Raw genomic sequence first — 14,791 nt, 5'->3', positions numbered from 1 at the left:
CCAAAATTTACAGAGAATGTATTACACCTGCTTTGAGGACACGTGCTATCTCTATTCCAATTTCTTGTTAAATGCAAAAGTTGCTAGGAGTTTGAAATCGGCTTATGAGTTTTCACAAGAACATAAGCAAACAAAGCGTTTAATGGGTGGCATACAAATAGGTGGCTGTCGAATTGTTGTTTTCTCCCAGCAAAAAAAGGGTCAGTTTGATCAAATTTGCTAAACTGAAGTGAGCCACTGAAGAAAAATAATGACTTTTATGATATGAACTTTGGGGCATTACTCTGACTCACAATCCCATTGAAAACCATAATAAAAGCTGACGTGTGTGGGGCCGGATGGGTTGACGTGAGCCAAAAATGAGTTGCGTTCTTTAATAAATCATGAGTTTCGTGTTGTGACTAAAACAAACAATGGTAAAGTATATTTGACATGTGGGTTGAGTTTAATGTTGGCTCTTTTCGTTGCCCCGAGGGTTTTCCTTTGGGTCTTCCAGTTTCCTTCCCTCCTCAAGAACAAACGCTCCAAATTCCAGTGGAGACAGTAGAACCAAAAGCCACCTCGTGGAATGTCCACTGCTAAAATCCCATTATTTATTATTGTTATCATGTTATCATTATTATTATTATTAGTATTAGTATTAGTATTAGTATTAACAAAGAGGTTTGAAAAATGCTATTTAAGTCTCCGTCATCCTCTTCCTAAACAAGAGACTCTATTTCTTCTTTCTTTCTCGAGTCACTTTGTGAAATACTCTTGATGAGAAAAAACATCACTGTAAAGACAATAGCGCTGCTTGACGACAAGAAGCTGAATACAAAATTTAAACGTGGAACGAATAAACTTAATTATTCATTTGAAAATATTGCATGTCAAGGATATTGTAATTTAAACGCCTCTATGTGGTCCAGCGTCACTCTTAATTTTCCCAGACGTAAGATAATGAACGCCTGTTAGCAGGAATCGACAAATTGCCCCCTCACATTTTAACTTGAGTTTTTCTTAGTGAAGGACAAAAAAGGATTCTCGAGTTTCACTCTAAGTCATGATTCACTCTTTGCGCGTGTTCGTCGAGTAATGGTTGCAGCGAAAAATGTCTTTTTCATCCTTGTTCTAGGAATAATGGTTACAGAACACGCCACTTGTACTAATTCGGCTCTCTTTAAGACGCGAGAAAATATTCGGCTTAATGGTCGTGTCGTTAAACAGTTTCAATCGCCCAGTTTTATGTCATGCAATCACTGGTGCCTCTGGAACTCCTGGTGTACTTCAACAAACTTCAGAGAGCTATCCGAGGTGAACAAGAAAGGAATTTGTGAACTAAACAAACATGGATACGTCGATCAGAATACAAACCTTGATGATGAAAAAGGGGTGTCATTCTCTTTGCTCGTGAAGGTACATAGGTCTTTAATTTAAGCCTTGCATAACGTATAAGAAGCTGGAAAGTTTTCCTTTTTTCAATTTTTGTAATGATGCTGGAAATGGCTGCCATGAATATTTGACGGAAGGGCATTTTTTGCGTATTGTTTTTTTTTTTTATAATATTCGACGGTTTACTAAGAATTCTAAGTCTATCCCTTTCAATCTTTAAACTTGGTTTCTCTTCACGTGTTTTAGTCCAAATTTTAAAATCGTAACCTTTACATGTTTTCACTTCTGCAGGGTTTCATTTCAGAAACACACAATTGTTTGACGGGAAGATCATATTTCGTTTATGATATTTTAAGCTACAGACAGTAGCGGTAGCAGTTGTGAATTAACGATGCAATTTTCATTTGTATTTTTCCCGTCAGGGACATCACTTTCCTTGTGCTGCGGGCCTCACTGGACCTTTATTTCATATAATTAGAGAGATCGTGGTAAATTTAGGCCCGCGCCACACTATTGCGTTTTTGTTTGAAAACGCATTCTTTTTGACGTGTTTTCGCTAGTCATCCATACTTAGACGCCCGAATACTTTGATATAAACGGGAACTTTCGAAAGCGGTTTCACAGTGGAGTCTTTTGAAAACGCACCGTTTTAAAACGCTCCTTTTTAGTGTGGACTGGTGAAAACGGAGCATCTGTCCATTTTCAGGTATATTTAGATTGTAGTGTCGTGTGACACTAGCGTCAACTTACGTCATGCACGTAATTTAAGCAAGGGAATTCTGGGATTAAAATAGAGAGCAGACCATATGCTCGTAACGGCCGTTTACTGTGAATTACTTTGTGTTCGTTCTCCACATTACATTGGCAACGAGGAAGGCCCGTCGTTTCAGGTCAATCTCCGCAGTCTTTGTGATGGCTTCTTGTCTTCTAAGCTTCGATTCGTTGGATATACACGCAGATGGTGCAATCGCTCAACGATGGCGAAAATGGATCAAACGGCTAGAAAATCTGTTTGTTGCTGCTGACATCAAGGACAAAACGAGGCAAAGCGCTTTTTTACTTTATTATGCTGAAGAAAAGGTGTGTGACTTCTTCGAGACTTTGCCGCAGAGCGGAGATGATTTTGAAACGGGAAAAGAGAAACTTACTGAGTACTTCGACCCCGAAAAGAATGTCGAGTATGAAACTTACAACTTTCAGCAAGCGAAACAGAATCCATGGTGAATCGATGAATGCCTATCACTCTCGTTTACGTCAACTGGCATCTACATGTGAGTTTGCTAACATCGATAAGGAAATTTAGTCGCAAATAATTCAACCTTGTTCGTCACAAGCCCTTGCTGCAAATCTTCAACAGTCCGACTTCACAAGCCTCAGCAAGGATCGACAAATGTCGACACAAGCACTCTCAAAATCTTTGCTAATGTCCGTAATCAACTGATCTCAGTGGATGGAAAAATTGCGCTCCGTGGAAACCGCATGGTGATACCTAAAGTCCTTCAGAAGCGAGTGGTAGAATTAGTGCACGAGGGCCACCAAGGAATAGTTAAGACACGTAGCCTGTAACTTTCAAAGGTTTGGTTTCCAAGAATGGACAATGCTGTTGATTCAATTGTTAAAAAGTGTTGTCCATGTCAAATTGCTACACCGAAGCCTTCCCGCGAAACTCTGAAAATGACTCAGCTACCTTGTGGTCCCTGGCACCAAGTCAGCGTCGACTTCTGCGAAGTGGCTGAGCTCTATGTTCTTGTCGTGATACATGACTACTCTAGGTTCCCTGATATTGAGATTGTGCATTCAACTGCTGCCAATGCTGTGATTCCCAAGCTGGACCGCATATTTGCTGCCTACGTTGTTCCTGAAGTCGTGAAAACTGACAACGGTCCCTCCTTCAATGAGCATAAGTTCGCACAATTTGCTGACTATCTTGGTTTTGTATTCCGAAAAGTCGCCCCCTTATGGCCAGAGGCAAATGGCGAAGTTGAAAGGTTCATGAGGTCGTTTGGAAAGGTACTTCGCACCACTACAAACTGGAAGCAACAAATGTATCAGTTTCTCCGCAACTATTGTGCCACCCCTCATAGTACTACTAGTGTTGCCCAGCTACTGCTCTTTTTGGACGATCAATCAGGGTCAAGCAACCCTGCCCTGTAGTGATGCCTACAGACTTTGGTATGATCCTGTAGCTTTGCGTGAACAAGATGCCCAACAGAAGTTGAAGATGAAGTGTCATGCTGAATCTAAGGGAGCTATCAGAGAATGTGACATCCAAGTTTGAGACACTGTTTTAGTGAAACAGCCAAGGCGAGGAAAGCTGTCAACACCTTATCAACCCACTCCACTTATTGTCACAGACAAGAATCAAAGCATGTTAACAATAGAAGGTGCTAACTCGAAAGTGACTCGCAATTCATCACACTTCAAGAGGTTTATGACTGGTGAACCCGTCACACCGTTATTTCGCTTGAGGAATCTTCTATTGATGTTGACTTGAAAACCAGTTCCCTGTCTTCTGCACCTACCTCGTGTCAGAAGTTTGCAGACCCTGGGCCTATTGACCCTACCGATTGTGCCGAGACCTCGACTGAAGTCGTGCTTCGAAGGTCTACCCGATTGCCCAAGCCTACGAAGAGACTTATTCAAGAGATTTGATCAGATATTGTTTAATACTTACGTTGATTACGAGCATTTCTGTTGAACATTTCTAATTTCAGACATGTCTTACTAAGAAAGACTTACGAACATTCCTTATTAAGAAGACACAGTACTCCGTAACTTTCAGTCGTTTCAGTCTTAATTTGAAAGCAGTTTTTTTCTTTTGTCTTACTATTGTTACAGATGTTTTGTCTACAATTTTGTGTACGAATTCTTTAGCTAAAGGAAAACAGGAATGTAGTGTCGTGTGACACTAGCATCACACTACGTCATGCATGTCATTTAAAGTAGGAAATTCTGGGATTAAATAGAGAGGAGACGATGTTCTCGTGATGGCCGTTTATTTTTTATTACTTTTGTGTTCGTTCTCCACATTACAAAGATTACTCCCGTTTCTGAAGTCACTGGGCTACCTTGAAATAACCAATCCTACGTCGCGAGTTTTCCTTGTTTTTAAAGTAACCACTCTTGTCTCGCGAGTAATTAAGCGTCCCATGCAGCACACATTGATTCCCCAAACAAAACATTGGAGCGACACGCAAGGTAGCGAATCGTGCTTAGCTAAGCCAATCACAATTGGAATTGCAGATGTAAACGAATGCAGTCCTAATCCTTGTTACAATGGAGGATCATGCCGAGATCTTGTCAATGGATTCAAGTGTGACTGCCCTAGGGTTCCTTGGAACTCTGTGTGATATAGGTTAGTGATTCTTACGTTCGTTCTTTAAGAGCCAACGGATTATTTTGAAATAGTTCTTCATGTTCATACGTAAAAGACTCTAGGGTTAGGATTAGCAGCAGGGCCGATCCTCTGTACATATTTGACCCCTTAACTTGGATGACCGGCCAAAAATAAAGCTTTCGGAAACCTTAAGTGTTCCTTCGACCATTTTGAGCGCATGCTCTATGTTACACGTGGGATCGAGGGTAAATAGTGTCATTAGTGTCTGAATGTATGTTCCGTAAAAAGAAAATAGAATAACTTCTTTGACTTTTTATAAATACACCTTATTCGATGGTTTAATTCGGAGTACGCGTCGATATTTTTCGAGTTGTGTAGTATTTTATGTAGTAGTTGTGTGGAAAATACGAGCAATGAAGAAAATGTCCGCTCGTGTTATATCTGAAACCATTGAATAAATGATTTATTGTCTCACTATTATTTCACTATTTTGATTTTAGATTGCGAAATATATCGGACGGCCTTATCTGTGCATCGTATCGATCACATAGGGAGATCACGAAAGACGAGAACAACACGGATAAAACCATTTAAGAGTTCTATGTGACCAACGAAAATATATGTCGTTCGTAAAAGTTCGGTTCTTCACAAGTCAAGCCTAAAAAACGCAAAAAAAAAAAAAAAAAATCAAAGTTTGGATCGTTTCTTGGGATTACTTTGTTGCTCTGTATTTTTGCCCTGTTCTACAGTGTAATACCGTTTATTACCGTGGCATATTTTGCGCGCGTCCTCATGAACGTATTTGGTGAATTGACGCGGTAATGGAATAATGAGTGCATTCATAGATATATTGTTGGCTTTATTGTTATTTTCCTCTGGCACAATTATTCCCCAGTGCTGTTTACGAGGCAGCTGTTGAAACCGTTACACTCATGATATCATCAGTTGCATGAATGTTTCTAAGGACATTCAATGTTCAATTATCTCCGAACGTCGTCGGTACAAGGTTTTGAGTGACTCTGAATCTAAAGGAAATATGAACCCATCTTTTTGCAAATTTTCTCTCTCCCCCCTTCCCCCCACCCCCCCCCCCCCCATGTCCGAGCTTCCACCATATTTTATAATATATCAGAACATTTTGCCTTTGATAAAGCCATATGCTTGAGTATTCCGATACATTTTCATTTTTAGCTGCCTCAGAATGCAATCAGTACAAGATTCTGAATGACTCCGATCGGCACAACGATTTTGGTCGCGGTGACCGCAAATGTGATAAAAATTTGACAGAAGACTGGTACAGATTCTCGGCGGGGGCTGGAACAAGCATAGCTACACAATGCATTCCAGGTGCCCAAAGTTGTGGAACGGACTTGCCGGGTTGGATGGACGGAGCACACCCAACAGTTGATGAAGGAGTTGTTTCCAGAAAAGTTTGTTTTAGTGGATTTGGTAAATGTTGTTACCACAACATTATGATCAACGTACGGAATTGCAGCTCTTTCTTTGTATACAGATTGAAACCAGTTTCAATTTGTCCTAGCCGGTACTGTGGAAAAAGTTAGGTTATAATCCATCGATTAAATGACATTTAATCAATGGATATAAAATCCTCACTTATTGTTGGCTACCTTAGACGACTATCTTAGACTTTAAACTGCTGCAGGTTAAAATTCCAAGGCCCCAACTCATTCCTGAAAAAAAAGCTGGATAGAACGGTTCACGCTTGATAATTTGAATCAGGGCTGTATTTTCTCTCTTCTCTTCCTATTTCTTTATTCTTAGCCCAGAATATTCAATGGAATGAACCTCACGCAAAACTGCATTCTCGTACGTGATAAGTAGAAATAAGTGCGTGCGAATGCGTGATGGCTGGCGATTGATGGGGGCTCGCGGTTTCGACTTGACGCAAAAATTTATAAAACTAGATAGGGCAACAGGAAACTCCTCTGACGGTATTTAATTATTGAAAAGCTTTTTATATTTAGCATATTTTGAGGGCTTGATCAAGGCTTTGCATAATAAAAAGAGTAAATATCATGAGAAATGTCATTCTTTCGGCATGTATTATATTTGCAGTTTACAGTTGACCCAATCGGTAAATCATGTATCATGATACAATTTTCAAAATAGAAATAAGTGCGTACGAATGCGTGATGGCTGGCGATCGACCTGACCATAGATAAATGAAACTATAGGTAGGGCAGCAGGAAACTACTCTGACGGTAGTTAATTATTTATATTGAAAACGGTTTATACCTGGCACATTTAGAGGACTTGATCAAGGCTTTGCATGATAAAAAGGGTAATGAATCTTCATGAGGAATGTTAGTCTTTCAGGATGTATTGTACTCACTTTAATAAGTTACTTCTGTCAATTTTAAGTTGACCCAAAGCGATGATTTAGTTAGGGTAGAATTCTGTAAAGTGTGTGAAATAAATTTCATCTTTCTTCACTTGGCGCCCTCTTCGACTTGTCCTTTCTACACCGAATGCTTATCAAAAAAAATGTCTGTGACCCTTTTAAGTCGATTTGACCAAAATTTACAGAGAGTGTATCACGCCTGCTATGAGGACAAGTGACATTTCTATTCCAATTTCTTTTTAAATGCAAAAAATTGCCAAGAGTTTGAAATCGGCTTATGCATGGATCAGGAGTCTCTTATGTAGGATTGTTGTGAAGCTACACTTCCAATTATTCAATAACGTTGACATATTTTCTCAATGGGTGGCTATTTCACAAGAAGACATGAGTAAACGAAAGCGTTTAACGGGTGGCATGCAAAGAGCTGGCTGTCGAACTGTTGTTTTCTACCAGCAAAACAAAGGGTCAGTTTGATTAAATTTGCTAAACTGAAGTGAGCCACAGAAGAAAAATAATGACTATTATGATATGGCCCTTGGGGAATTGCTCTAACTCACAATCCCATTGAAAACCATAATAAAGCTGACATATGTGGGCCGAATGGGTTGACTTTAGGTAGAGATGAGTTGCGTTCTTCAATAAATCATGAATTTTATGTTGTGACCCAAAAAAATAATCATAAAGTTATATTAGACATATGGTTTGAGTTTGTTGTTGGTTCTTGTCGTTGCTCCGAGAGTTTTTCTCCGGGTCCTCCGGTTTTCCTCCCTCTACAAGAACAAACAGTCTTAATTCCAATGGAAACAGGGGAAAGAAGAGCCACCTCGTGGAATGTCTACTGCTAAAATGGCTTTTATTGATACCGCTGAGCTCCAACAGCCTAAAAGCATAATGGATAATACGTTGGTACATTCGCAGACGTTTGACCTCTGTGTTTATCAATATCCTTAGTTGTCGTAAACGCTCTGAAAACCTTAAGTTCCCGCTTGGCTGCTAGCCGAGGTCATGATCCGATGGTGGGGGTTGTTTAATTAATGTTTGGAAAAATAGAATTGAAGTAATTTATGTTTCTGTGAATTATGGCTTAGCTGCAGAGAATATCGTACATAGTATGCATTTGTTTGATTGAAAAACCAACACAAATCAAAACAGAGGTTTTTATAAACACAAACAGAATTTGAATTGAACATCGAGCAAAAAATTTTACGGTGTAACCATTTGCGAAGCATCCTTATAGCAATATTATCTTAACGCGTTTTATGTGATAGTTTTCTTTTTCTCAAGGGAGGGGTATAAGGGGACCTATTATTGAAGATTGATAGAAACTTAAAGCCTTAGAAAGAAGTAGAGGGGAGGGGTGGGGGGAGAGAACTTTGGTGTTCTTGACACATTTTCTCTTCTCGTAAGTTCGTTATCGGAGGGGGGCTGATTAGAGAGGGAAGTTATCTTTAATAATGAAAAAGCAAAACCAGCTGGAGGTATTGGAGCCGATTTGAAAAAATGACTGAGATAAAAATCCACAATTCCCCCATTCGCTCTGACGAGGGGCTAACGAAAGGCTAAATTCTCTACGGTGGCCAAATTACGCTATTAACTCAGTTGATATTGCAAAATTACCCTGTATTGAGACTTTGAAAAATGACTGCTTAATACGACGCCACCAAATGCAGGTTCGACTATTATTTCACTTACCATTTTCGCCGAGAAGAGGTGATTGTTGTCTTTTATCCGTTTCGCTTAGAATAGATTAACCTCCAAAAGTTATTTTGTGGCTCTAATATAATTTTCTCTTCATTTTGTGACATTTGTGATAACAATGTCGTAAGCTGCCATTCAATTGCGAAACTCCCACCAGGATAACAAACATCGATTAACGTTAATAAACACTGAAAACGTGACGTCATTTCTATTTTCATGACGGCATATCCTCAGTGATTGCAAAGGGACTTATATTGGAGAGGCAAACTGTTCTGCTCGTATTTTGTCAAGAAAGAATTCAACCAATGAGGAACTGTGTAAAACAGTTTTATTGTTGATACTTGGAGTGATATCTTTCCTTATGGTGGAACAACTGATCAGCATTTTTTTTTTATTCACGATTGCAGTTTATGTGGTTCTTTCGGAAGGTGAGTTTAAAAATAGATTGTATCAGCGAAATGCTTCACTAAGTTAAAGATTTGTTCTGTTCGTTTCGTTCTGTTTTCATAAAGAAAAATTTCAATGATCAATGCGTTATTCTTCGTTCCTCCTTTGCCGAGTGACCAAAAGATAAATCCTTTTTGCTATTATTGAGAAAATTATACAATTGTGTCGGGTATGATGTTCGTGCTTACCCTTGCGTCTGTTAGAAATAAACACGAAAAAGCGAGTTAGTAAACACCTCCCTGCCTCTTTGGAGAGCTACCATCTTCTTCCGTAAATAATGCGGGAATGATTTGTCGTTTGTCGAGTAGCTGAAGCAGAATTTACATTTAATCTGTTCTTATGAAGGACGGTTGGTTTGTCATGACGCTTTAAATTTGAAATCGTGTGAATTGTTGACATAAATTATGTGATAAGAAATTAAGGCTTAAAAAAAGGAAGTTTTTTTTCCCCAATTCGAATTTCCACATATTAAAAGTATGGATATAGTTTGTCTTATTGATAAGTCGTGGTTAGATTAGCGGGTCGGGCCTGCTTAATTGTTTTAGCTTATTCATTGATAAACGTCACTCTCATGATAATTTTGGTCCTTTCAAATGTCAATAAGTCGAATTCCAGTTTTCATCAGGAAAGCAGTTTCTCAAAATTAAAATGCCCTGATGGCTTTCGGAGATAATTTTCTTAAGTGTGGCGTCTGCCTTCAGCGCGTATCTCAGCCGATGTGTTTTCTCAGTCCGTTTTTTCCTTCAAACAAGGAAGCGCGTATCTCAGCCGATGTGTTTTCTCCTCCAAACTAGGAAATAACATCCTGTTATAATTTATAACAAGACGAAACAAACTGCCGTTAAAAAATTGATAGCGAGATCTTATCGAAGTCTTATTTTCAAAACATACTTTTTATTGCAGATAATTGCCGAATACTGCAGTTTTTGGAAGCTAAAGATGGCTCAGCGCTGGAAAAACACGTCATAAGAACAATTGCCTTAAACTCAGAGCATTCGTGCAGAGTTCAGTGTTATCTGGAGAACGCATGTTTATCGTACAACTTTGGAAAGAGAGTAACAGGAGATGAAGTCTGTGAATTAAACAGTTCGACAGACATACAACATCCGGATGATTTAAAGCCGAGAGAGAATTTCATTTACCGTGGAGCTGAGGTATATAAAGTTTCCTATAATTTTACAATTTTTGTACCTAGAAAAGGATCTCTATAGGGATAACCGTTAGCCGTAAATCGGCTAGAAAGTTTAGCCTTAAAAATAGGCGTAAATATTGACAAATTCTAATCGTTAGTCGTAAAGAAACTTTAACTGTTGAAATAATTGTTTTATTATACATTTTTTTAAACAATCTGAAAAAGAAAACACTTCTCTCTGGGTTTGTCATAAGTGTGAGAACACAACGCGGACGACGGGCTTAGAAGCAAGGCAGACTTTGAAATGGACATGATAATATCAACTTCATTCGTCATTGTAAATTGAATGTATGCTGTCGTCTAATCAGAGTTTTTATAGTAAGTTTACTGTATAATAATGGAAGTTATTAACCGTTAGCGGTAAAATGACCAAAATTTCTATCGTTAGCCATAATTACCACCACCCCATTGGGACCCTCTCATAGAACAATCACAGAAGCCCCCCTCTATGAAGGTTTGTCGCTTTTTTCAAAGAACAGTTTCAGGGCTAGAATTGATGTCACTTCAGCACAAGTTTCCCTTCAATGAAAGAAACAGATACAAAGTCCTAGCAGTCGGACCATATATAATTTTATGAAGGGACTAAACGATGTCTCATTAGAGCGGTTCAATATTGTAGTTCCTCGTTGATGCGGACACTGCAATCAGCACATGTCGGATGATTCACGCCCTGGCTCAATTATGTTTTCATGTTCTTGGGCAAGACACATTACTGTTACAATGCCGCTCTCCAGCCAGGAACATGAATGATTAAAAACTATCAGATCAGCATATTCCGATGAAGAGCTGAAGTTCTTCATGTCGCTTCATTCAAGGGAAACTGAGAAAAGCTATGGCAATAATGAGTTACAGCTCGCAAACCTTAACTTTTTATCATTCCAGAAAGAATCACGTTCATAGATTCTTCTCGTACTCTCCTATAATCCTCCTGTCTCCTTCAGTCTGATTTGAATTTTTTTATTCCATTTATCATTTCCCAGAACTCATGTGGAACCAGGCCTTGTATGAATGGTGGGACATGTCAATCCGGGTTTTTACCACACGGATACCGCTGCCTTTGTGCTGCAGGCTTTACTGGGTTAAAATGCGAAACAGGTAAGATATTTGATAGAAACTGGATAACGCCATCTGAAATCCAAGTTATCCTCTTCAGCTCATAACTATTTTGGCTCATTTTTGGATCAGCCTCTCGTTTCGACATTTTCACATCTTACTAAAGTAATAATTTGTGACTTGTGCGCCTCGAAATGAATACTTTTGGTCACTTCAAAAAGACAAACAAACAACTTGCTGCCTTACATTTGACTGTTATTACTGTTTCGCTATGGATTTAAGTTTGATACATATTGTACAAGTTATAGTTCGTGAAGTGTTTTTATTAACTTCTCTATAATACCTATCTTCGAGCAAGTAGGTCAAGGACAGACAGAAAGAGCAGGAATAGTTCATAATTCTATTGTCAGCTGCGACAATACAAAAACCAACAACTACAAAAAAAAATGAAACATATAAATAATAAAAAACATTTCTTGTAGCAAAAGTGAATTAATTCTTTCTAAAATCCATCTCCAGATTAATTTTGATTACCCCTGTTTCTGAAGTCATTGGGGGTATCTTGCAATAACTAATCCCGTGTAACCAGTTTTTCTTTTCTTAAAGGTCCTTGGACCTTCTAAGGTCCCTTGTCTCGTGAGTAATTCAATATTTCATACAGCATTTATTCCCCAACAAAATATTGGAGCGTAAGGTAGCGAATCATACTTAGCTAAGCCAATCACAATTGGAATTGCAGATGTAAACGATTGCAGCGCTAATCCTTGTCACAATGGAGGATCATGCCGAGATCTTGTCAATGGATTCAAGTGTGACTGCCCTGGGGGGTACCTTGGAACTCTGTGTGATATAGGTTGGTGATTCTAAGGTTCCTTCTTTAAGAGCGAAGGGCCGAATATTTTGAAATAGTTCTTCATGTTCGTACGTAAAAGGTCTAAGGTTAAGATTAGCAGCAGGGCCGATCCTCTGTACTTATTTGACCCCTTAACTTGGATGAGCGGCCGAAAATAAAGCTTTCGGAAACGTTAAGTGTCCTTTCGACCGTTTTGGCGCTTGCTCTATGTTATACGTGGGATCGGGAGTAAATAGTATCAGTATTGTCTAAATGTATATTCAGTTAAAAAAAATTGAAGAACTCCTTATTCGATGGTTTAACTTAGAGTACGCGCGGATATTTTGCGAGTTGTGTAGTATTCTATGTAAAATAGAATACTGTCCTGCAGTGCAATACTGTCTATTACCGTGGCATATTTTGCGTGTCCTTATGAACTTATTTAATAAATTGATGCAGTAAATATAAGTGCACTAACAAATATATTGTTGACTTTATTGTTGTTGTCCTTTGGCACAATTATTCCCCAGTGCTGTTTACGAGGCGAGTTGTTTAAATTTTTATACTCCTGATATCATCAGGTGCACGAATGTTTCAAAGGATCTTTAATGTTCAAGTATCTCAAAACGTCATCAGCACAACTGAGGTTTTGAGGGACTCTGAATCTGAAGGAAATATGAGCCCATCTTTTTTCAAATTCCTCCCCCGCCATAAAAAAAGGAAAATGTTGTGGTTGCCGATGTCCTTACTTCCACCATCTCCTATGAGATATCAGAACGTTTCGCCTTTGATAAAGCCATATGCTTGAATATTCCAATATGTTTTCATTTTTAGCTACCTCAGAATGCAATCAGTACAAGGTTCTGAATGACTCCGATCGACACAACGATTTTGGTCGCGGTGACCGAAAATGTGATAAAAATTTGACAGAAGACTGGTACAGATTCTCGGCGGGAGCTGGAACAAGCATAGCTACACAATGCATTCCAGGTGGCCTAAGGTGTGGTACGGACTTGCCGGGTTGGATGAACGTAGCACACCCAACAGTTGATGAAGGAGTTGTTTCCATAAAAGTTTGTTTTAGTGGATTTGGTAAATGTTGTTACCACAACATTATGATCAAGGTACGGAATTGCAGCTCTTTCTTTGTATACAGACTGAAACCGATCGAAGTTTGTGTCAGCCGGTACTGTGGAAAAAGCTAGAGGCTGAAACACAAATCTTGTTTTTAAGGATACTGTATATCATTATACCTTGATCTGTAGTCGTTTGTTTAACCTACCGTTAAAGAGAACTAATGAAACACAACTTTAATAAAATACAACTTTAAAACAGTTAGTCCTTTTTTAAGAATTTTTATTTAGAACATAAGGGAGGCCTGATCAAGACTTTGCAGAATTATACCAGTAAAATTTATGAAAAATAATGTTCTCTCAGCAGGTTATTATATTTACTTTGGTTTCTTCAGTTAGCAACCACTTTAATCAGTATATGATGAAAGACGATGTAATTTTGATGCTCACACTAAGTGATTGTTCTTGAAGGTAAAAGTTTTGTAATACGTTTAATTAAGTGCATCTATCTTAACTTTGCAGTGTCTTTGACTTTCCCTGTCGCTAGAGATCCTAGAGTTGTTCTCAATGAATGCCCCTCTAAAAAAAGTTGAACTCATTTGTGATACATATATTCAAATTTGACGAAAACTTGCAGAGAAAGTATTGGAGCTGCTTTGAGGCCTCGAGCTACTTGTTACATAAAGTCCTGTTATAGTAAACGGAAATGGTCATAGCGAGCGTAAGATCGGCTTACAAATGGATCGGGGTCTCTTAAAACGAATGGGGAAGATAAATTTTTTTATAGGTATTTTATAGAACTGTTTCATTCCGGTTGGGGAAGGCCGTTCCATCTTACATAACATATCCTATTTCCTAGTTGTCTTTGGCTTTCAGCAACAGTGAATATGAGTTCAAAACATTTCAAGGGCTGAAGTTTTTCAGAGTTCTACTTGCGCAGTGACTTAGCTGACATTTAATTTGTGGATATAAAATCCTCACTTATAGTTGGCTATCTTAAACGGCCGTCTTAGACTTTTAACTGCTGCTGGTCAAAATTTCAAGGCCCTAACTCATTCCTGAAAACAAAACAAAAAAGCTGGATAGAACGGTTTACGCTCGATAATTTGAATCAGAGCTGTATTTTCTCTCTTCTCTTCTTATTTTAAATCTTAGCCCAGAACGTTCAATTGAATGAACCTCACGCAAACTGCGCTCTCGTGCGTGATAAGTAGAAATACGTGCGTGCGAGTGCGTGATGGCTCGCGATCGATGGCTTGCGGTTTCGACCTGACTAAAGATAAATAAAACTGTAGGTAGTGCAACATGAAACTCCTCCGACGGTATTTAATTATTCATGTTGAAAACTTTTTATGTGACATATTTAGAGGGCTTGATCAAGGCTTTGCGTGATAAAAAGAGCAATCTTCATGAGAAATGTGTT

At 38.7% G+C, this 14,791-nt stretch overlaps 2 protein-coding genes across 2 annotated transcripts; both read left to right on the top strand.

Moving 5' to 3' along the window:
• Positions 1-4,517: 4,517 nt before the first annotated feature.
• LOC149053772 (oncoprotein-induced transcript 3 protein-like) lies at positions 4,518-7,169 on the top strand. Its single transcript, XM_089211558.1, has 2 exons — positions 4,518-4,729; positions 5,903-7,169. The coding sequence occupies exons 1-2, from the start codon at positions 4,651-4,653 to the stop codon at positions 6,271-6,273; spliced, it is 450 nt and encodes a 149-aa protein (XP_089067684.1). The 5' UTR covers positions 4,518-4,650; the 3' UTR covers positions 6,274-7,169.
• A 1,810-nt stretch (positions 7,170-8,979) lies between these two features.
• On the top strand, positions 8,980-13,878 carry LOC149053771 (uncharacterized). Its single transcript, XM_089211269.1, has 5 exons — positions 8,980-9,199; positions 10,122-10,372; positions 11,391-11,505; positions 12,203-12,316; positions 13,130-13,878. Exons 1-5 carry the CDS (start codon positions 9,133-9,135, stop codon positions 13,498-13,500), a joined length of 918 nt encoding a protein of 305 aa, XP_089067395.1. The 5' UTR covers positions 8,980-9,132; the 3' UTR covers positions 13,501-13,878.
• Positions 13,879-14,791: the final 913 nt, after the last annotated feature.

Source organism: Pocillopora damicornis, chromosome 1 (genome assembly GCF_964200805.1).
Source record: "Pocillopora damicornis chromosome 1, jaPocDami1.2, whole genome shotgun sequence".
NCBI lineage: Eukaryota > Metazoa > Cnidaria > Anthozoa > Scleractinia > Pocilloporidae > Pocillopora > Pocillopora damicornis.
The sequence above is the reverse complement of the archived record's forward strand: the minus strand, read 5'-3'. Positions and strand labels throughout refer to the sequence as shown.